The sequence below is a fragment of the Solanum dulcamara genome, chromosome 2, assembly GCF_947179165.1.
Source record: "Solanum dulcamara chromosome 2, daSolDulc1.2, whole genome shotgun sequence".
NCBI lineage: Eukaryota > Viridiplantae > Streptophyta > Magnoliopsida > Solanales > Solanaceae > Solanum > Solanum dulcamara.
Window position 1 is genome coordinate 30,619,405 of NC_077238.1, and position 23,579 is coordinate 30,642,983.

At 37.9% G+C, this 23,579-nt stretch overlaps 1 protein-coding gene across 6 annotated transcripts in view; it reads right to left on the minus strand.

Moving 5' to 3' along the window:
- LOC129880485 (protein phosphatase 2C and cyclic nucleotide-binding/kinase domain-containing protein) overlaps positions 1-23,579 on the minus strand; it is a 40,942-nt gene that overhangs the window by 12,584 nt on the left and 4,779 nt on the right. For 3 of the 6 annotated variants that reach the window (XM_055954533.1, XM_055954536.1, XM_055954537.1), the window contains exons 3-13: positions 9,626-9,757; positions 9,299-9,529; positions 9,037-9,162; positions 8,740-8,802; positions 8,474-8,556; positions 7,770-8,001; positions 7,345-7,658; positions 7,087-7,174; positions 6,934-7,000; positions 6,435-6,712; positions 6,286-6,351 (exon numbers count right to left, since the gene is read on the minus strand). In XM_055954533.1, coding sequence (XP_055810508.1) covers positions 6,286-6,351; positions 6,435-6,712; positions 6,934-7,000; positions 7,087-7,174; positions 7,345-7,658; positions 7,770-8,001; positions 8,474-8,556; positions 8,740-8,802; positions 9,037-9,162; positions 9,299-9,529; positions 9,626-9,757 — 1,680 coding nt within the window. Of the gene's footprint in view, positions 1-3,132; positions 3,231-6,285; positions 6,352-6,396; positions 6,713-6,933; positions 7,001-7,086; positions 7,175-7,344; positions 7,659-7,769; positions 8,002-8,473; positions 8,557-8,739; positions 8,803-9,036; positions 9,163-9,298; positions 9,530-9,625; positions 9,758-23,579 lie in introns of all 6 variants that reach the window. The other 3 variants (XR_008765404.1, XM_055954535.1, XM_055954538.1) reach the window with 3 other exon arrangements.

Consider the following 23,579-nt stretch of genomic DNA (forward strand, 5'->3'; position numbering starts at 1 on the left):
CCGTCACCGGCGCCACAGTACAGCATACCTCTAGAGTAGGATTTTCTTAATGAAAGATCGTTCTGAGTTATTTTCTATATTCAAAAGTTTCTTTGCTGAAATATAAAATCATTTTGGTGTTTCTATTCGTACTTTTCATAGTGATAATGCCTTAGAATACTTATCCTCCCAATTTCAGGAGTTTATGACTCACCATGAAATTATTCACCAAACATCTTGTTCGTACACCACTCAACAAAATGGTGTAGCAGAAAAGAAGAATAGGCATCTCATTGAGACCGCTCACACTCTCCTTATTGAATCTCATGTTCCGTTGTGTTTTTGGGGAGATGCAGTCCTTGCGTCTTGTTATTTAATTAATAGAATGCCCTCATCCTCTATTCAGAATCAGGTTCCACCTTCCATACTATTTCCTCAGTCACATCTTTACTTTATCCCCCTGTCTTTGGGAGCACATGTTTTGTTCATAACTTAGCCCCAGGGAAAGATAAATTAACCCCTTGTGCCCTATAATGTGTCTTTCTTGGTTACTCTCGAGGTCAAAAAGGGTATCATTGTTATTCACCTGAACTTCATCGATACCTTATTTCCGTCAATGTCATATTCTTTTAATCTCAACCTTACTATACATCTTCTGATCATCCTGATGTATCTGAGGTCTTACCCATCCTCAGGTCTTATCTGTACCGACATTTGAGGAATCTACGGTCTCTCCTACATCTCTAGTTGTAGTACCACCACTCCTGACTTATCATCATCGTCCGCGTCCAGTTGTAGTCCAGATGATTCATGTCATGTGACGGACCCTGTTCCTATTGCGGACTTGCTTCCTACTAGCCAACCAATTGCACTTCAAAAAGGTATATGATCCACTCGAAATGCTAACCCACATTATACTTTCTTGAACTATCATCGCCTATCCTCACCATATTATGCACTTGTATCATCTTTGCCTCTATTTCCATTCCTAAGACTATAGGTGAAGCACTTTCTCATTCTGGATGGAGGCAGGCTATGATTGATGAGATGTCTGCTTTGCATACTAGTGGTACTTGGGAGCTTGTTTCCCTTCCTGTAGGTAAACCAACTATTGGTTGGCATTGGGTTTATGCAGTCAAAATTGGCCCAGACGGTCAGATGGATCGACTGAAGGCTCGCCTTGTTGCCAAAGGGTATACTCAGATATTTGGGCTATATTATAACGACGCTTTCGCTCCCATGGCTAAAATAGCATATGTCCTTCTTTTTCTATCTATGGCCGTCGTTCGTCATTGTACTCTTCATCAGTTGGACATTAAGAATGTTTTTTTGCATGGTGATCTTGAGGAAGAAGTCTATATAATGCAACTGCCTGATTTTGTTGCTCAGGGGGAGTCTAGTACCTTTGTATATCGATTGCGTAGGTCACTCTATGGTCTGAAACAGTCTCCTCGAGCCTGGTTTGGGAAGTTCAGCACAGTAATTCAGCAGTTTGGTATGACCCGCACTAGAGCTGATCACTCTATCTTTTATTGGCATTTTGCACTTAATCTGTGTATTTATTTAGTTGTTTACGTTGATGATATCATTATCAACGGCAATGATCAAGATGGAATAACTAATTTGAAGCAACTTCTCTTTCAGCATTTTCAGACTAAAGACCTCGACAGACTGAAGTATTTTCTAAGTATTGAGGATGCTCCATCTAGATCAGGTACTGTTATTTCTCAACGCAAGTATGCCTTAAACATTCTTGAGGAGACAGGAATGACAGGATGTAGACCCATTGACACTCCTATGGTTCCGAATGTTAAACTCCTTCCAAGATAGGGGAGCCACTCAGTAATCTTGAAAGGTATAGACGGTTGGTCGGAAAGTTGAATTATCTCACAGTGACTAGACTTAATATCTCTTTTCATGTTAGTGTTGTAAGTCAGTTTATGACTTCACATTGCGATAGTCATTGGGATGCAGTTATTCGTATTCTGCACTATATAAAGTCAGCTTCCGGTAAAGGACTACTTTTCAAGGATCATGGCCATGAGCACCGGATATACAAATGTTGATTGGGCAGGATCACCCTCGGATAAACGTTCTACATCCGGATATTGCGTTTTAGTAGGAGGTAATTTGGTGTCGTGGAAGAGTAAGAAACAGAGTGTGGTTACTCGATCTAGTGTAGAAGCAGAATATCGAGCAATGGCTGTGGCAACTTGTGAGCTAGTTTGGATCAAACAGTTGCTGACAAAACTAAAATTTGGAGAAACCGGTTATATGGAACTTGTGTGTAATAATCAAGCGGCCCTTCATATTGTATCAAATCCAGTGTTTCATGAAAGGACTAAGCACATTGAGATTGATTGTCACTTTGTCAGAGAAAAGATACTCTCAGGAGATATTGTCACAAAATTTGTGAAGTCAAGTGATCAACTTGCAGATATCTTCACCAAGTCCCTCACGGGTACTCGTATTAATTATATTTGTAACAAGCTAGGTACATATGATTTGTATGCACCAGCTTGAGGGGGAATGTTAGAATAGGAATAGTGTACACAATCCTACTTAGAATAGGAATAGAAATAGGAATAGCTTATAGTATCCTACTAGGAAAATGATTGCTTTATAGTGTCTATAAATACGGTCTTTGTGTAATGTTGTTCTTACACATTTCAATAATATTTTTCTCCTATATTTCTCATACCATAAATCAGTGGGCTGCTGTCAAAAGGATATTCCGATACTTGCAGCACACTAAGGACATGTATCTCCTCATTCCCAAGTCTGACACTCAGTTACTTCAAGCCTTTACGGATGCTGATTGGGCTGGTTCATTGGATGATCGAAAATCCATGGGTGGATATGCTATCTTCATAGGATCTGCTTTAGTGTCTTGGTCATCAAAGAAGCAACATACAGTCACTAGGTCTTCAACTGAATCAGAATATAAAGCTTAAGCCGATGCCGTTGCGGCGCTAACTTGGATTCAATCACTCTTATTTGAACTTGGCGTTTCTCTGCCTAAAGCTCCTATCTTATGGTGCGACAACATTGGTGCTGCATAATTTTCTGTTAATCGTATATTCCATGCTCATACCAAACATGTGGAAATTGATTTCCATTTTGTAAGACATAAAGTGGCGAGGAAAGACCTACTTGTGCAATTTATCTCTTCCAAAGATCAGCTAGTTGATGTCTTCACCAAACCGTTGCCATCAGCCCAAGTTCAATTGTTAAGGGACTTGGTTACCCACCTTCCATTTACAAGGGGAGTATTAGGACACCATTATGTGATGAAGTTGGATAATGATACAACTCTAAGAGATACCTATTATAAGTGTATTTGTATGTATCTAAAATACAACTCTAGTGCTCCCATATAGGTTGTACTGCAGAGCTGCGTCATTATCAAACAGAAGAGAGCTTCTTGACAAACACATATTGTGTATTTCAATAGTCACAAAATTAAACAAAACATAGAACTATCTGTAGTATAAGTGCTTCTCTTTCCCTGTATATAAAACGAGCCTGTAAGCTATTCTTGCCGGCAAACTGCTTGGTGAAATTGTTTCTTGACTGGCAGCGTAATAAGTTCGAGTTATTTTTGTTGATGCTCATCAAAAGGGCTACTCTGCAGTGAGGGTGTCAAGTGAGCCCCAGTGTCCTGGTCCCACTTCGACGGGAAGGTAGGGGGATCAGGGTGGGATGAGGAATTGGAACTGGGAAGACCGGTCTCGGTTAGCCCATCAGAATTCCGGTCCTGTTATAAAAGGAATTCTATTTTAAATCTGACAAAAACAGTTGTTACCCACCAGCCCTTCAGAAGATATATCTGTTGGAAACGGCCCCCAACCCCCGCAAACACCCCCCAAAAACCCCTAAAATTTATTTTAAATCCACAAGTTAAAAGAATTACACTTTTCCTTTATTCTCAACAATAAATACTCCGTTTTCATTTCACACAAATCTTCCTACTGTCTCTCTAATCTCTCTCAAAAATTGCCATAGTATTGAAAATTTACTATGTAATTTGCAACTTCCTACTCCGTATTGAAATATTATATATGCTATTAATTATTTGGAAATTGAGAGTGAAATTGGCAACTAGCTTGGGGAATGAACAAGTTTCAACTATCAACCTCAATTATACGTCAGCGTTTGGTACACTGGTTCCATCTCGAAAAGCAAAGACACTCGTTGGCGGGGAACAACTTAGACATTGCAGTCTTATTCAGAGATTGAATCAAAGCGGAGAGTAGAAACTTTGGCCACCTAGAGGTTAATGATGAAGACGACACAATTTATAATGAGATCCTACCAATAGGAAGCTGCGACGGTGAATGCGAGGAATTTCACAAAGATATTTCAATTTTAATGGAAGAGCCTCATGAAACAATAGCACAATTGGAAGGAGTCTCTAAAGTTATGTAATTTTCTTTCAATGCAAATTTTACAGTGTAATTTGCAACTTTTGTGCTTAAAATACAATGTTGCAAATTAGAAATTGTATTAAAAAATATAAAGTTCAAATTTTATAAATTGTCAAATAAAATTAGAAGCTCTTTTTTAAATTAAAATACGGGTCAAGCCCATTAATTAAAAACAAATTAAAAATTAGAGGCTTTTAACCTTCGAATTATTTCACTCTTGTTCAAATATTCCCATATTTATATACAATTTTTTTAAGTTAAAAAAGATTACCCCAGATCCCCTGTCCTGCCCAGTCCCAACCCACCCCATCACATCCAGATACAACCCGGCCCACCAGGCACTGGGATGTGGGCCGGTGCGGCCCGTTATACTCAATCTTGCCTTTTCCCCTACCATGTCCTTTCCTATCCCGATCCCCCTTACTCATCCTGTTCCATTCTGTCCCACCTAACAGCCCTACTCTGCGGCATTCCAAAGGATTACCTTTATCTGGTTCCAGCAGGGAATTCAAGAGATGAGCAGAGGTATTACTGCTACAGGATGGATCTGCTATGGCAGTAGGCTAGTAAGAGGTCCTATTGGAGCTCTCATTATTATTTTTGAGCTGCAAATCACTAATCTCACCAACAACTCATTCTTTGAATGCTCCTCACTATGCTAGCACAACCGTCAGCTTAACTAAATACGTCAGTATGTCATTGTTCTTCCTCCATTGAATCCATTATGATTGACATAAAACATTTTTAGCTGTAAAACATAAGTTTTTCTCCCTATCTTTATATCTTGGAACGTTGGTTGGCTCAAGTATGATGGCAAAGAAGTTCAGGGTGGTGTATCAGGCAACACCATTGTTGGAGAAGAAGATTTTTTTTCTTTTATTTATTTTGGTTTTCACTTTAGATTTATTGAGCCGAGGGTCTTTCGGAAACATTCGTCCTACCTTGGTAGGAGTAAGGTCTGCGTACACTTTACCCTCCCCACTAAAATTGTCCACTTTTTACATATATAAAGGACATTATATTCACAAGTATACGTTAAAGAATGAAAAAAGTCCCTCATTGGCGGTCAATAAGATGGGTGATCTCCTTATAAGGCTTGGGCAATCCCCCTACCTTTGAGCTAGCTTTTGGGGTGTGCGTTAGGCCCAAGACCTAAATTTTATAGTATATATGAAAGACCAAAATAAACCTACCACTATAACTAGGGACCATTTGGAGTTTTCACCCGTTGTTTCACGAAATAGTTATGTAGGTATTATATGTTGGAGTTATGTGGTTCAGCAGCGAATAACAAAGCATGTATCATTATGCGATGACAAAATACACAACAATTGTTATGAAATGAAAAAAAAACATAGATTCTTGTGCAAAGATTGTAATACCAAAGTGAAGATCTAGCTTTATCCTAGTATTGATAATTCACACATTTCTTGCTCAATTTTAACTCCCAAATAAAATAATACAAAAATCTCCAGATGTTATGCAAGTAGTAGTAATACATAATTTATACCGGAAAAGCAAAGGCTATAATCGTCATGCAATATTGGAAGCCTATTAAAAATATAAAGATTTAAAAAGGACAACGCGGTGCAGGAAGCATCCTGCATTCACACAGAATCAGGAGAAGGATCACATCCCAAGGAGTTATCATGTAGGTAGTCTACCCTGACACTAGCATCAGTGGTTGATTCCACGGCTCGAACCCGTGGACCTATCGATACAAAGAAAGGTTCCCCTTCATAATGAAAAGATCTAGATTGGTATTGATTTTTCTTATACAACAAACCATGCAAGCCTAGATTATAATAGAACCTTGCCATTTATAATCATCTACATAAGAAAAACTCTGAAGGCAATACACTATAAGAGCAATATTTACCTGAATATGGCCAGTTTGGTCTAACATTAGTACATCAGGAGAAACACCTCTATAAAGTATGCCATTCTGATAATGGAAGGAAAAAGGAAAAGAGTTAAATTTTGAAATTACCACGTGCTTATAATAACTAGGACCAGGAGTCAACTGACATTGTGCAAGTCTTCCAGAGCAATGACAACTGATGCAGCACAGAAACGTGCTGACTCCTCATCAAGGGGGTTGTGAAGTATTGCTACCACAGAGCAAGCCAGGCATGTGTCCAGAACTATGCCAGCATGAATTTCATCAGCACAAGTACATAAAACTTGAGGTACTGAAGCTACTGTATTCATTTGCTTCAATAGATTCTTCTCTTTTAATACTTGTGCTTCTTTCCCAAGCATTTTAATTTTTTTCTTTGAAAACCTCTTCAAGCTAAGAAGTTTATCTGCAGAAAGACGAGAAAAATTTTCATTCCTTAACTGAATACAATCATCAAGAATCTAGTATGTCCACAAAATGTTGCTAATAGGTATTACTGGTCAGACAAAAAATAAAACCAAGAGAGAAAAGGCCCCCAAAGGAATGTGTTCTGCATGTATCAGCATTAAAAACAAAGAGTACTAATGAGGTCATAACAAAACAACAGATGAAATGCAGAAAAACAACCTGAGTCTCTTAGACGAACTAGGCCAATCTCACTGCAGTCCATTGAATATAAGCAAGTCTGCCATTCCTGGACAAATAGCTAATAAATTCAAACATCTGTCTAATAACAGGTTTTCAGAAATACATTAGGAAGAAGTAAAAAGAATCCCTCACCAAATCAGCAAGCTGCAAATTTTCAAGCGTCAAAGTGTCGAAGCTTTGGACAGATTCTGAAGAGAGAATTGTTTGGTGGCCCTTTGCCCTACATAAATGTTAGCAAAAACATTTTTTAGTCATAGATACAAAGAAAAAGTAAAGCCTGAAATCACTTTACGTCATACATCTATCAGAGCCAAAATGTAAAACAAAGAATGTAGAAGCGCTTTTTCTTTTGCTTTGGTAACTTTCTGTTTCGCTAGATTTTTGCCATACCTAAGATTATCCTGTGAGAGCCTTGCCAAAGGACCCACAACTGAATCAAACTTCTCCTTAGTTAAGATAGCACATACCACATCACCCACAGCAATGACACTCAAAGAGGCAATGTGTTCCCCAAGAAGTGTCCATTCCCCAAAGTAGCTCCCTTCACTCTTTCCGACTGTTATGCTTTTTTTGTTCTGTATATCATCCTGCTTTTGGTTTTCACACATGAGACTTGATGCATTTTCAAATTTCACTAAATCCATGTCAAATGTAATTTTTACAACCCCTTTCTGGATAATATATAGGCCCAAAGGTTCCTGTTTCTGCAAACAAATCCAAATCATCTGTAAGAGAAAGTCGCAAGCAGAGGGCAGTTGTCATAATTAAATGGAGTAAACTGTAAGCAGGCAAGGGAAGAAATTTAAAATAGGTACCTCATTTACTATTGTCTGTCCATCAGAAAAGGGAACTTCTGAAACCATATCTGCAATATGACTTAGTTGTAAAATTGTCAATCTTGATAGAAGATCTACAGAACGCAGAAGCTTCAATGAAGACAAATTAGAAAACTCTGACACGAGAATTCCTCTAAAATCTTCTCGTTTAAGTTCCCACAAAATTCCATTGGTGACAGCACGAACAGAAGCTTGGAGTGGTTTATTGTACCTGTAGTAAAACTGAATTCAGCACAAAACAGAGATAGCCAAAATAATTCTACAGATGATTCAAAGAGCGGAGAGATTAATCAGCTGTAACTAATAAACCAGTACTATGGTCTTACAATATTTATGAACCACACAAGAAAGATATAATGACCAAACAAGTAAGTCGGTGATAGGACACAGCACTTCATTTGAAAAAGAGAAGGGACATATTGCCATTGCTACTTCAGATTGTGAGAGGATACAAAAAGAACTAAGAAAACTAATATATCGGTGCAAAGCTCCAACATAGCATAAACTTCAAGGTACCACATTATTTGTTCAGTACCATACGGCTTTCTCTGGGAGTGAAAACTAGAGGGGAATATATAACAGTTCTGCAAATAGACGCTCTAGCTCGGTATTTCATTTTACCCTCAAGAAAAGATTTCAAATTTGAATTTTAATGAATCCAATGGAAAGAACAGATATCTTACATCAGAGCCAGCTCCCCAAAGGATGACAGCTTATCAGCTGTGTACTGCTGAAGAACCCTAGGAACTTCTCCGTTTTTCTCATCCTGGCATTTGCAATGCAAAATTGAAGGCTTCAAATTATATCTGACGGACATTAATTGGGACAAGCTTCTTTTCATGATAAAAATGAATCTGATGATTTCAAGATTTGGCCAGAGACTATGGTGAACTATGCACAGTCAGTTTGATGCCATTTAAACAAAATCAAGTGGAAAAACAACTCCCACCTGTGTTGCTAAGACCTCAAATTCCCCACTTCCAATGACATAGAAAGAGTCACATTCTCCACCCTGCAAAATATTGATCGTTTGGTACTACTGAGAAATATCGGAGTGTCAGAATTTAGTGCACTAGAAATTGTAAGTCTAAGATCACATGTTTCTTCCTCAAACATGAAATACGAAAAATTGAAATCCTCTAAGAACAATAATACAGGACAATTTATAAGAAAACTGTGCTTTTGATTTTGGAGCTTCTTTAACAATATTATATTGCTATATCAAAACTCTATTAAGAGGATTTACCTGTTTGACTACAATGTCTCCAACTTGAACTTCAACTCTTTGCATACAATCCAACAAAACTTGACACTGAGAATCGGTAAGCTTTCTAAAAAGAAAATGATCATGCAAAACCCGTTCAATCTGTGCCTGTGAAGCAGAGATATGATTTTCTTTTCAACCATGAGATCAATTAAAATGATAACAATTGAGGAAGTGGGTTATAAGATTCTTTCTTTTCCAGAACAGCACATCAAACGGAAATAGATAAAGAAAGAATGGTTACTTCTTCTTCCCATGTCTTCCTATGGGCTGGAGATGGGGGGACCCATATCTGCCCATTCTCTAAGGAACTCTCAATAGCACGCAGTCGTGCCCGTGATATATCTTGCCTGGCACGTTGAATCCCAGAATTCCAGTTCATAACTGATGGAGATTCTGATCCAGATAATTCTACAACCTGAGGCAATGGTGGTCGTAAAACAACATCAGAACTTATTGATTGACCAACCGCAACCTGACAATAAAATAAATGTAATAAGTGAACATTTAAATTACAGAAAGTACAAATGATTCCGAAAGAGAGAATATCAAAGGAAAGAAAATATCTTACATTAGTCAATCCATTTACTTGTACAACTATCACAGTAATATCATCTGTACGAGTTTCATACTGTAGCCAAAGACGGTATGACTCAGCAACAATTGCAGCACAAGCGTCACGTGGATCCTTATACTTCGCGACCTACAAGGTCATTGAGAGAATTTGGATTATTAACAGGAAAAACGCAAAAACAGAGAAAACACTGTGCTTGTATCATGTAGGCATTCTCAACTGATCTTAGGAGACTTGTTGAGGTGGAGCACATGGAAATATTACAGACAGAGAAAGCATACATGAGAGCAAACTGGTGTTATACAACAGAAAGAACAATATCGAAAAATGATGATTAACAAGCCTACGAGTATATAACTAAAATTGTCAGTTAAACACCACGTGTACCCACGGTAAGGCCTAGTGGCCAATGAAGTGGCTAGGGAACCATGAGGTCTTTAATTCAAATCCCAAAAGGCAAAAATCTCTAGGTGATTTCTTCCTATCACCCCAAGCGTTGGTGGATAGAGTTACCCAGTATAGTCGAGGTGCAGGCAAGTTGGCCCATACACCACCTTATAAAAACATATAGACACAGGATACCTCAAAGGAAAGCCTGTGGGATCCAAAAGATCTTTTTTCTCTTAAGAAAATTATCTTAGCAGTTTTTTGGTTTAAACATCAATAAACTGTTGTCAGAACTGTGTTAGTTCAATTTTTTTGAGTAGCACAAACAACTGCTTCTGGACCTCTTAAGATAAAAGTTATATCATTCCTTTAGTAACAGCAAAGCAGTAGTATCCCCAGCTATGTATTACTTTTTGTTAAAGGTAAAGTTTTATATATATGTATCTTCTTGATGCTGTTATTAATACCACTTACTTTATTAAAAAAAATGTATCAGCAGTAATAGTATGCTTATATAGATCACTGAGTAGACCAAACGTAGCTCTCACAAATTGTGTAGAGAGCTAATGAAATCAACTGCTCCTTCTATTTCATCTTTACTCCAAAAAGAAAGTAAAGAAATACATAGAGATATCTACATAATTAAGTACGAAACTCCTGTTCTGCAGACTTTTGCATAGATTAAGGTAAATTTTCGCTTCTGCAACTTTAGCAGAAATATCCTTCTAATAAATGTTATTCCTACCAAAAATGACCACATGATTATGATTACACTACATCTAGTGTTGTCGAAGGAGAAATGCCTATAAAAGTAGCAGCTTTGCTGCCGTTTTAAGTGCAAAACTAAAACGCGAGCTTTAGTGAAGAAATATAAAGTAATGCCTGGGAAAAAAGTATAAACTGTGAGAAATATAGGAGAAAAATATTATTGAATTGTGTAAGAACAAGATTACATAAAGACCCTATTTATAGACACTATAAACCAATCATTTTCCAAGTAGGATACTATAAACTATTCCTATTTTTGTTCCTATTCTAAGTAGGATTGTGTACACACATTCCTATTCTAACACTACCCTTCAAGTTGGTGCACACAAATCAAATGTACCTAACTTGTTACAAATATAATTAATTCGAATTCCAGTGAGGGACTTGGTGAAGATATCTGCAAGTTGATCATTTGACTTCACAAACTTTATAACAATATCTCCTGGGTATCTTTTCTCTGACAAAGTGACAATAAATCTCAATGTGTTTAGTCTTCTCATGAAACACTGGATTTGATGCAATATGAAGGGCTGCTTGATTATCACACACAAGTTCCATATGATCGGTTTCTCCAAATTTTAGTTCTGTCAGCAACTGTTTGATCCAAACTAGCTCACAAGTTGCCACAACCATTGCTCGATATTCTGCTTCTACACTAGATCGAGCAACCGCACTCTGTTTCTTACTCTTCCACGACACCAAATTACCTCCTACTAAAACACAATACCCGAAAGTAGAACGTCTATCAGAGAGTGATCCTGCCCAATCAGCATCTGTATATCCGGTGATATGTTCATGGCTGTGATCCTCAAAGAATAGTCCTTTACTGGGAGCTAACTTTATATATCGCAGAATACGAATAGCTGCATCCCAATGACTATCACAAGGAAAAGTCATAAACTGACTTTCAAAACTCACAAGAAAAGAGATGTCAGGTCGAGTCACTAGGAGATAATTCAACTTTCCAACCAACCGTCAATACCTTTTAGGATTACTGAGTGGCTCCCCCAGTCCCGGAAGGAGTTTAACATTCGGATCCATAGGAGTGTCAATGGGTCTACATCCCATCATTCCTGTCTCCTCAAGAATGTCTAAGGCATACTTGCATTGAGAAATAACAATACCTGATCTAGACCGAGCAACTTCAATACCTACAAAATATTTTAGTCTACTGAGGTCTTTAGTCTGTAAATGATGAAAGAGATGTTGCTTCAAATTAGTGATACCATCTCGATCTTTGCCGGTGATAACGATATCATCAACGTAAACAACTAAATAAATACAACGATTTGGTGCAGAATGCCAATAAAAGATTGAGTGACCAGCTCCACTACAAGTCAGGCCAAACTGTTGAATTACTGTTCTAAACTTCCCAAATCAGGCTCGAGGAGACTGTTTCAGACCATAGAGTGACCTATGCAATAGATATACAAGGGTATTAGACTCCCCCTGAGCAACAAAACCAGGTGGTTGCTCCGTATAGACTTCTTCCTCAAGATCACCATGCAAAAAAGCATTCTTAATATCCAACTGATGAAGAGGCCAATGACAAACAGCAGCCATAGATTGAAAAAGATGGAGAGATGCTATTTTAGCCACGGGAGCGAAAGTGTCACTATAATCTAGCCCAAAAATCTGAGTATACCCTTTGGCAACAAGGCGAGCCTTTGTCGATCCACCTGACCGTCTGGGCCAATTTTGACTGCATAAAACCAATAGTTGATTTACCTGCAGGAAGGGAAACAAGCTCCCAAGTACCATTTGTATGTAAAGCAAACATCTCATCAATCATAGCCTGCCTCCATCCAGAATGAGAAAGTGCTTCACCTGTAGTCTTAGGAATGGAAATAGAAGACAAAGATAATACAAAGGCATAATGTGGTGAGGATAGACGATGATAACTCAAGAAAGTATAATGTGGGTTAGCATTTCGAGTGGAAGGTATATCTTTTTGAAGTACAATCGGTTGGCTATAAGGAGGCAAGTCCGCAGTAGGAGCAGGGTCTGGCACATGACATGAATCATCTGGGACTACAACTGGGCGCGGACGACAATGATAAGTCAGGAGTGGTGGCACTACAACTGGAGATGTAGGAGAGACCGTAGATTCCTCAAAAGTTGTTAGATAAGACATGAGGTATGGGTAAGACCTCAAATACATCAGGATGATCAGAAAATGTATAGTAAGGTTAAGACTCAAAGAATGTGACATCGGCGGACATAAGGTATCGATGAAGTTCAGGTGAATAACAACGATACCCTTTATGAACTCGGGAGTAACCAAGGAAGACACATTTGAGGGCACGAGGTGTTAAATTATCTTTCCCTAGGGCTAAGTTATGAACAAAGCATCTGCTTCCAAAGACACGAGGGCGGATAGAGTAAAGACGTGACTGAGGAAACAGTATGGAATGTGGAACATGATTCCAAATAGAGGATAAGGGCATTCTATTAATTAAATAACAAGACGCAAGGACTGCATCTCCCCAAAAGCGCAACGAAACATGAGATTCAATGAGAAGAGTGTGAACGGTCTCAATGAGATGCTTATTCTTCCTTTCTGCTACACCATTTTGTTGAGGGGTGTACGGACAAGATGTTTGGTGACATGACTCACAGTCTAAACTAGACAAACTAGGCACCATCTTTTGCAGCTTGGATAGACTCGAATATCCAAAACGTTTGTGAATTAGGTCTGAAGGATCTGTAATGGAGCATGTTGTAAAGGAGTTTGAAGATGTAAGATAGTAAAGGCCTTGTGATTCATGCCTTGTGCCAATCGTCAATCCCGTACTGCAGTCTTGCATGAGAAAAAAATCATCAAAAAAGAATATGCCACAATGTAAGGCACGTGTCAAACGACTAACGGATACCAGATTCAAAGGAGAGCTAGGGACATAAAGAACAGAGTCTAGAGTAACAGAAGATAAGGGTTTGGTTTGCCAACCCCTTTTGGTTTTGTTTGGATTCCATTAGCTAAAGTAATAGCCGGAAGAGATTGTGAATAAACAATATCAGACAAAAGTGATTTATTACCAGAGATATGATCGGAAGCGCTTGAGTCCATGACCCATGAACCAAGAGTACTAGATTGTGAAACACAAGTGAAAGAATTACCAGCAACAGAAACATCAGGTTGTGAAATCGAAGCTACTTGTGGTGATGTTTGCTTATTTGCTCGATACTTAAGGAACTCATCATATTCTGTATAAGCAATATGAGCATTATTGGATGATTGATTAGGTTGAGCCACAGATGCTACTTGTGGAGATGTCTACTCACTAGCACGATTTCAAAGGAACTCATTATATTCCTTTAGAGCAATAGGATCATAACTGGGTGGTGGACCATGCAAAATATAACATATGTCACGAGTGTGCCCAAGTTTATGACAATGACTACACTTGGATCGAGGTTTTCCAAAACGCCCTCCTGCTCGCTGATTCTTCATAGATTGATATGTTCGTTTTTCTATGGTTTGAGATGCAAGAGCAAAGAAGTCAATGGTGGGTGATGAGGTTACTTTGTGATTGGGAGGCCCGGCAAGACGAAGTAGATGAGAGAATAACTCATCAATTGTAGGAACTACAGGACTAGCTAGAATCTGATCACGCATTGAATCATGGTCAGTAGGAAGTCCAGCAAGTGTAAGAACTAGAAACAACGTCTGTCTGTGCACTTGTTGTTTTCCACATTCGTAGTAACTAGCATCAACATTTCAAATTCCTCCATGACTGCTTGTACCTGTCCCAAGTAAGTAGACATATCGGAATCTTGTTCCTTTAAGTTGGTCATTCGAGATATCACATCATAGAATCAAGCTATGTCATTAGTGTATAAAGCACGAGCCTTTTCCCAAACTGAATAACACGTCTGGGATGGGCGAAACAAGGGCATTAACTTGAAATCGATAGATCGCCATAGGAGACTACATAATTGAACATCAACCTTCACCTATTGTGCTTTGACTTTTGCATCTTCCTCACTAGCCTTGGCCTTTTCATCTACCTTACAAACATTATTGGTTAAGTGATCTTGGACGCCTGGACCTTTACACCACAGCTCAACTGAGGAAGCCCAAGCTATATAGTTTGAGCTTCCCATTAATTGTTCCGAAGTAATCATAGGGCTTGAACTTTCTATATTTTTAGAGCCAAAAATATCAATCCCAAAAGACATTATGAAATATATAAATATATATAGGAATTTGGAAAAAACATTTGGAGAAAGTTCATTCGTCGAAAATCGGAAAGACAGATCTAACTTCCGAAATCTGGTCTGGAAACCCTGATTTCACCGGAAACTCAACGGAAACTGGTTGAAAAATTGCTAGAACCCTAATTTTAGGACTTGGATCTGGACAAAACTTGCTAGGGTTTGATCGGAATGACTAGACGACCCCAATCGAGAAAAAAATTCAAAAATAACTGATCGAAGAAGCCTCACGCACCAATGAGTAAACAAAATCTCGCCGGAAAATTTCACCTTCGAACAGCACGTGAGGTGTTGTTTTCCGATGGTTATGGCTGGGGTTTGGTCGCCTGAGCTTTCCGATCTTTATAATGATGTTGGTTTTCTCACAACACCCATAGAACAAAAAACTGACAAAATTCAGCCCCATCGCGGGAAAAATAATTGACACATAGTGACTTAAAGTTTCTGACCAACGCTCTGATACCATGTGAGAAATATAGAAGAAAAATATTATTGAATTGTGTAAGAACAATATTACATAAAGACCCTATTTATAGACACTATAAACCAATCTTTTTTCAAATAGGATACTATAAACTATTCCTATTTCTATTCATATTCTAAGTAGCATTGTGTACACCTATTCCTATTCTAACATAAACAAACAACAATTTTTAGGAACGGAATTGTAGAACTACAGTTAACATTAAAATTGTGTCATTACGTTTAAATACCTTCTAAAGTTTTTATTCAGATGAAAAGATGCAGCTTCTAATTTGACTTTATTTATAATCGAGAAATCTATTATTTATAGTTTCAAAACTCGGCGGATAGTTGGCCCTCATCTTCATTCTCCACTTGTATATTAGTCATGGTTCACCAGCAGAATTCAAACTAGTGAGGTGTATCTACCACACATACAACATTGTACCTTTACCATTAATCCAAAACCTTAGGGCAGCTTTTAGTTCCAATCTAATGACAATATTCTTATGGTATAATTTTCTAGTCTTAATCAACAAACATATCTAACATATATTTAAAGGGTCGATTGGTTGGGAACAAGTTATTCCGAAATTAATTATCCCAGGATAAGTTATCTCGAGATAAGATATTCCACCATATATATGGGATAACTTATCCCATCACTAAGGTATAACTGGTGGGATAAATAATTTCAGAACTACCTAATACCTCCAACCAAACGCAGGATAAATAGTCCTGCATTTTATCCCTTGGATTATTATACCTTAAACCTCACACCAAATGACTCCTAACAGTTAACATATCAATTCGCAAGCTATATTTATTGATTATTAATGTCTCTTCAAGATAGAGAGTGTAGTGATGAGTGGTGCCTCTTGGTGCCTATATGGAAATGTTGGTTGAGCGAGCCCCCATTTTGCACAGCACCTAAATTTAGGTCTTATGCACCAATGTAATCCAAGAAGAAAAGCGAAAAATAGAAGTGTTGAGGTCTACTGGAGCTTTAAGCCCAAAGCACAAATAAACCATGAACTTCAATGTAGTAAGTTGCAACTGAAGGGAATGATAAAGAATATATATATGTGCAGTTCAAGAAAATAATAATTACAAACCCAAACAAGCAATAATATGGACAAAACAATGAAAAACTACAATTAGGTGAAAGATTTATCGTTTAGTTCTCCTATGTTCAAGACAGAGTTCATGAACTTAGAGGTGCACTTTAGTACCTCGGTAAAGCTTTGCTTAAGCGAGGTGTTGCACACAAATTTTGCATAAAAATATAGGCTTAAACGTGCCTTGAGCGAGACATGACAACAATATTAAGTAACCTTCAAAATATGAGCCTTTTAGCAACACTAATTATGTCATCCTTTTTTTGAACAGGAAAAAGAAAAAGACTGCATCTTTTCCTCTCTAAGAAGTCCACATTTTCAAGACTAGGACCTCCTTTGATCATTGCCGTTGCTAACTGAACGATGAACTAACAAATGCAAGAAACTACTTCCAGATCTAGAGAGATAGAGCTGATTGGAAATCCATTATATATGAATGAAAAAGAAGTCGTAAATATTGTTAATAACAATTTCTTTGCATGACCCAAGAAGGAATTGCTTGGACGAGAATGGGAAAAACAACATTCAAATCATGTTTTGACTCCCAGCCGAGGCAATAAAATGTGAATAATTCTTATCTATCTAATTTTTTATGGACAAAGTTATCGGGTACCTTCGATGATGGGAGATAGCAGATGTGCGAAAGCTAGTTTGGGCACTACCAATTTATATACAAACACACAAATGAAGACATTTTTTTTATGACAAAGGAAACCCGCAACCGCTACATTTTGGGTGCGCATAGGGTAAAACACCTGCTCATATGCAATAGCTTGCAAACCACATAGGAGAGGTAACCCGCACTAGGCAAACCCGGTGCGATGAGCTCAACCTAGAAGGAAACCCCTTGCTTTCGCTGGCAAGGGATTTCGAACTTGAGACCTCCAATACGAAAGTCCCAAGCCCAAACCACTGGGCCACCCTGAAGGGTCACACATATGAAGACATGTATGTGTGTGTATACATATGTGTCTTTGTGTGTGTTCACACACACAACAAATATATGTAGCCCCTAGAAAATTTCGAACATGTTTAAACACACTTTACACGTGGTTAGCTGCTACAACAACAACATACACAGTGAAATTCTACTAAGTGGGGTCTGAGAAGGATAGAGTGTGCACAAACCTTACCACTACCTTGTAGAGGTAGAAGGATGTTTCCGAAAGACCTTCGGCTCAAGTACATCAAACTCAAGTAAAGGAAGAAGAAAACAATGAAAAAAGAATGTAAAATGGCAAGACCTACAAGGGTACGACTAGTATTACGACAGGCACTAACAAGCCTAAACAGTCACAAGGCAAGACAACACTCTACCCTACCAACCTTCGACCCTACAATAAATAACTGATAATGTGTTATAACGATGAAAGTATGATTGGTAGATGATTGGAATGTAATGGAAGTGTTTTGGAGCTAATCAGGAAGTTCAAGAACAAGAGTTAATGGAAGAGGTAAGAAAGTCTTAGCAATTGAAACAAGACATGACTTTAAATACATCTCATGATATATGAATTTGCCATGATTTTGGAAGAAAAATCATAGTCCCAGAAGACTAATTTCCAATGGCTTAAGTGTATCGTCATTTTGAATTTTCTAGACAAAGTTATGAGAGTTCTACCGAAGGGTGTCCCTTATTACATGCCTTCCTTTATTACAATGAGTGCAATGTAAGCGGAATAACTGATGTTCCCCTCTTAAATGTCCTCTCTTATTACAATGAGTGCAATGTTTATTGTTCCTCCATTTTCCTTTCCAGTATCCACCTTAAAAATTGTTAGTTTGGACAACCATAATAGATGCATCATAGGAATTTACATGTGGTGGTGCAAATGTGATGCGTAGTAATCTTGCAAATACTTTTGGACAGCCATAATAGATGCATCATAGGAATTTACATGTGGTGGTCCAGATGTGATGCGTAGTAATCTTGCAAATACTTCTTCCAAAGTAGGAACAAATGGGCTAGAAAGGATTTGGTCACAAACTGAGGTTAGGCCTGCTCGCAACCCAATCAAAGCAAAGACCATAAAGAACTCGTCTCTGTGTCTCTTGATCATCCAATTTGTCAGTAGAAGGCATAAGAGAATATAATTTATCCTTTAAGGATCCTACCTGACCCAAATAACTTGCCATGTCTTGTTGATTCTGTTGTAGATGAACAATATCTGACACAACTTTGTATGTGTTGTATATCATTTGTATACAAAGTTTGGCTTTGTTCCACACTTTACAACAAGTCTTAGAAGACTGAAGCAAATTTAACAACTTAAAATTAACTGAATTCCACAGTAAGACTACACAATTGTGCATCTATTTTAACCCATGCAGGTCTATTAGCTATCGAATATTACTACTGTTTTTGAGCAAGTGATCTTCAAATCCTTGACCTATAAACCACAAGTCAACAGAGGTTGCCCAAGAGGTGTAATACCATTACCATCTAACTTTACTGTAGTAATTGCAAGTGATGCTATAGAGGAAAGAATTGACTTATCAATTTGATGATCAGTTTGGTTGAACCTTTTTTTTGTCACAAAAAGAAGTCCCAATGAAACAAAGAAGTAAAAGTCTTTAACAAATCTGGGAGATTGATATGTGAGAAAGAAAGAAGTAAACAACCAGATGTACGAAAAAATATTTTTTTCTTCTAGACGAATATACGAAGATTCAGAGAAACCAAAGAGAATCAATTGAATCAGAATAAGAGGAGAAAAGGAAAGAAAGAAATTTAGAAAGAATTTAAATGACCTGGAGAAAGAGAGAGGTGAGACTTAACAGTGTTCTAATATGGTAGATTCAGCAAACAGTTATTCAATCCCTCCCTCTTTTTTTTTTAATTTCAGTTTTTGTTACTGAAAAAAATGAACATTCAAAGAAAGGGCTAAAAAATCCGGTGGCTCTGATACCATGAAAATTTAGGAAAAGAAGAGGAGATATTGGGAATTGAATTGATTGACTATTCCCTCATGTTAATGGGATTAAATAGTTGTTACAAATAATGTAAACAAGGAAAGAAACTAATAAAATATTACATAATTATAGGAATTAGGGAATATTCTCATATCTACACTATCTAATTATACCATATCTTAACATTCTCATATCAATATTATCCAATTATACCATATTTAACAATTACTTATTTCATATATGATGAGATTGATGAGCTAAAATTATGTTTTATTACTACCTTTGTCCCAATTTATGTGATATAGTTTGATTTGATACGGAGTTTAAGAAAGAAAGAAAGACTTTTGAAACTTGTGGCTTAAAATAAGTCATAGATGTTCGTGTGACTACAAATCATTTCATTAAGGATAGAATTGACATTTCAAAGTTAAATTGTTACTAGAAGTGTCATTCTTTTTGGGACTGACTAAAAAAGAAAGTGAGCCATATAAATTGGAACTGTGGGAGTACTTAATAAAGTTGTATAAATTATTGCATGGGATGCATGGTATCGTTGGTGCGCTAGCTGCAGGCTTATGGCATCAGGTATTGATCACACGGCCCTAAAGTTTTTGTGTGTAAAAAATTTATGTGTGTTATATATATGAGCGCATGGCCCCTAAGGTAAAACTCATGGAAAATGTAACACACCGTATCTCCAAAACAAGATTTAACCCATCAGACGTATGTACAAAAGTGTGGTGACCAACTAAGGATATTAAGGTCAAAACATAATTAAAAGAATTAGGATGAGTGTGGAAGTACTTTGGAAAAAAGGATAAAGTTCTGAAATGATTCAAGACTTTAAAGTGTGATAACGACAATTAGAAATAATGCTTTAAGTAACAAAAGAGGTTATGAACTAGAACTATATTGCACTGGCATGATCACAAGTATAGGCGGTGTATTGGAAGTGATTTAAGGGCTAAGGGAACTCGAGAACACAAGTCGAGTTTGGAAGTTTTTCTACGAGTTAAGTTTGCGAATGAGCTCGCACAAGATCCAACTTCAAACATCTCCCGGGATATAAGGAGTTAAGAGTTGAGTTACCTATCAAATTAAAGGTCTACTAGTCTAGTTTCCAAGTATCAAACCGTTCGTCAATCCGACCTCAGTACAAAAAGTTATACACATTTTACTACAATCATGCGCAGTGCCCAAGTGCATGCAATGGACAGGTGGCACATCCATGGTGCCTATAATCAAATCCCAAAAATCGACTTTTTATTCATGTTTCTTCATCTTCTTCACCTTGATATGAACCCTAGCAGACCTAAATACCTCCTCATCCATATCTTCAAGTAAGTTTATCTTCCATGGAATCAAGTATCTTTCTCATCCTAGCTCATGAAAACATACCTTAGATATGTGGAGTTCTTGAAGGTTAATTAGTTTCCCACAGTGATTTGAAGTATTTTGACCTGGATTTATTCTAGTGGCCTTTTGACAATAGTTTATGGGCAAGACTTACGAGATGGTGATCAGAAGTTGCGAGTCAGAGTTTTGCCATTTTTGGTAAATTGAATTATTGAGATTGATATATGTATTGGTTGTTACAAGGTTGGAGGGAGGATGAATGGCCTTGTAGGAGGTGGTTGAGCCATTATTGTTAATGAGATAGCTTAAATATGAAAAACGTCATGAATTGAGAATTTTGCGAGCTTGCCGATCATAGAGTGTCGTTATCTTGTATTTATGTGGCAAAGTTTCTTGGTTAGATACTAATGTTAGATTATTATCTATCATTCTTGTAGATTAACATATTAAAGGGAGGTCGATCCTTCATAAGTTGTTCTTAATCAAGAATTGAGGTATGTAATGACTAAATCCTTTCTTCGCCGCTAAGACACAACCCCCATATCATACTTCCCCTCTTATATGAATCGATGAGGTCTTATATGCAAAACGACATAAGCCACTAGAGTTACAGTCAAATCTCTTTATAGTGGCAGCATTTGCCTGAAAGTTTCATGGTTTCTATTGTTATACCCCGCACTTTTGATACATGGGAACATCTATTTGGCTTCTCCAGAGCTACCATGTGATCCATGACGTGATCAAATAATCCTAAGGAAGGGAGGATGAGGTCGTCCCAAATTTTGCATAAGCTAGCTCTATGTGAGTAGTGATGGTTGGAAATAGGCTTGGAAGGATTGGAAAGGAGTTGGAGGCCAAGTAGTGAGTCGTGGTAATCGACCTACTTGCGTAAGCTACCGACTTGGATGTCTTGCATAATTAAGCTACTTGAGTACATGTCGAGCTTAAGTAGCAAGGATTACATAAGTTCTTAAAGTGAGACGAGATTACGAACCTATGGAAAAAAAAGTAAGTAGGTTATGCACCTACTACAAGTAGGTGATGCACCTACTTAGAAAGTGGGCCCTACCAAGCCACGTGGTAGCAGCAGGTTGGAGCATGGAGGGGACGGACCTATAGGAGTTGGACACGTGTCACCCTTAGGGTTGGACACGTGTAGGGGCTGGATATGTGTCACCCTTAGGGGCTGACACGTGTCACTCTTGAAAAGGGTGTATATAAGCTTGAATTGATGACTAACTTGTTCATAAGTTATCATTTTCTCATCTTCCACTTACAAACCCTAGAGAGAAATAAAGAGAAGAAGAAGAGAGTTCAAAGCCATGGCAAGGTTCGGCCATGGCTAAGGCAAGGTAGGGTCTCCTTTCTTATCTCCTTCTAACTTAGAACCCTAAAGAGAAAAGGAAGAGAGGGCCACGGCCAATGGCTGCAGTAAGCTTGAGCCAAGAAGTTTGCTCCAAAAATTATTCTCTAAGGTAATTTCGACCCATTGGAAGGTGATTAGCTATGTGGGTTTCATTTCTCATCGTCACACTTGAAGAATTTTGGAGAGAAAAGAGAAGAGAGCTACGACAAGAGCTAGCAGCAAGGTAAGGCTCGAATTTTGATCCGTGAATTAATTACCTAAAGTATTCTTCGATTAAGTAACGGTGTTTAATAGCGTAAACTAATTATTGGGGAAGCAAGGAGGTCAACGTGAACCTACAACTTTCGACAAGTTTCGGAAGCTCGGTTGCTAAGGTACGGTTTGATTCCCTCTTCACACGTTTTAGTAAGGGTTTAAACATGTCGTGGGTGTGTAAATATGGACTGGAAATATGAAATTGTACCTGTTACTGTTGAAGGGTGTCGAAGCCATGTAGGGGGCTGTTTTGAAGCTATTCTAACGGGTTAAAGTTTGGCTAGTGTTGTCGTTAGTATGGTGTTGTATTTGGAGGTGGTTTGTATATGTTGCAGGGCTGGAAACGTGGTTAAATATGGGTATAAGTGCTGCTGGTTGCAGCCGTTGTGCTCCTTTCCGTAAGGTTGTGATTTTACGAAATAAAGATTGAAAACCGTATTTTGGTGTCGTGATTTTGGGCGAGCTGTTCGGAACTTGTATTGCGTAATGTTGAAGTGGTTTAATTGTATGTGGCTGCCGGTTATTGTTGTTGGTGTGGCTGTACCAATCGGAGGTTAAATTGGAAGTTTGGATAGGGCAAGTTATAGGGGAGATGCTGCCCGATTTCCGTTAACTTCTTAACGAGTCAATACACTAGTCGAGAAATGTGAGCGAGGGAATGATTCCTATAGATAATTGCTTATAGATTTACAAGATGGAAAGTCGAAGTCTATTCATAATAGTATTACTTTCGTATTAAATAGGGTGAAGAGGTAACAAGACGAGCTTGGTTATGGTTGATCCACAAGAGGTATGTAAAGCTATCCTTCTCTTCTAAGGCATGTCTTAGCCATAAGTGGTTTGTATATGAAATGTGGGGATAATTCCATTTCTAAAGTCCGAGTATGCTTCATGACTTTTATCCACTTCTTGATGTTAGAATTCTTACAATAATTGAGTTATTGCCTCTCAAGTCTTCTATATGATAGAGAGTAGTAAGTATGTAAAGCCTATCCCTTCTTTTCTTTCGGCATGTCTTAGATATAAGTGAAATGTGATATGAGCTTTGAGGGTAACTCCATTCATAAGCTCCGAGTATAACTCGTGACTCTTATTCACTTCTGAATGTTAA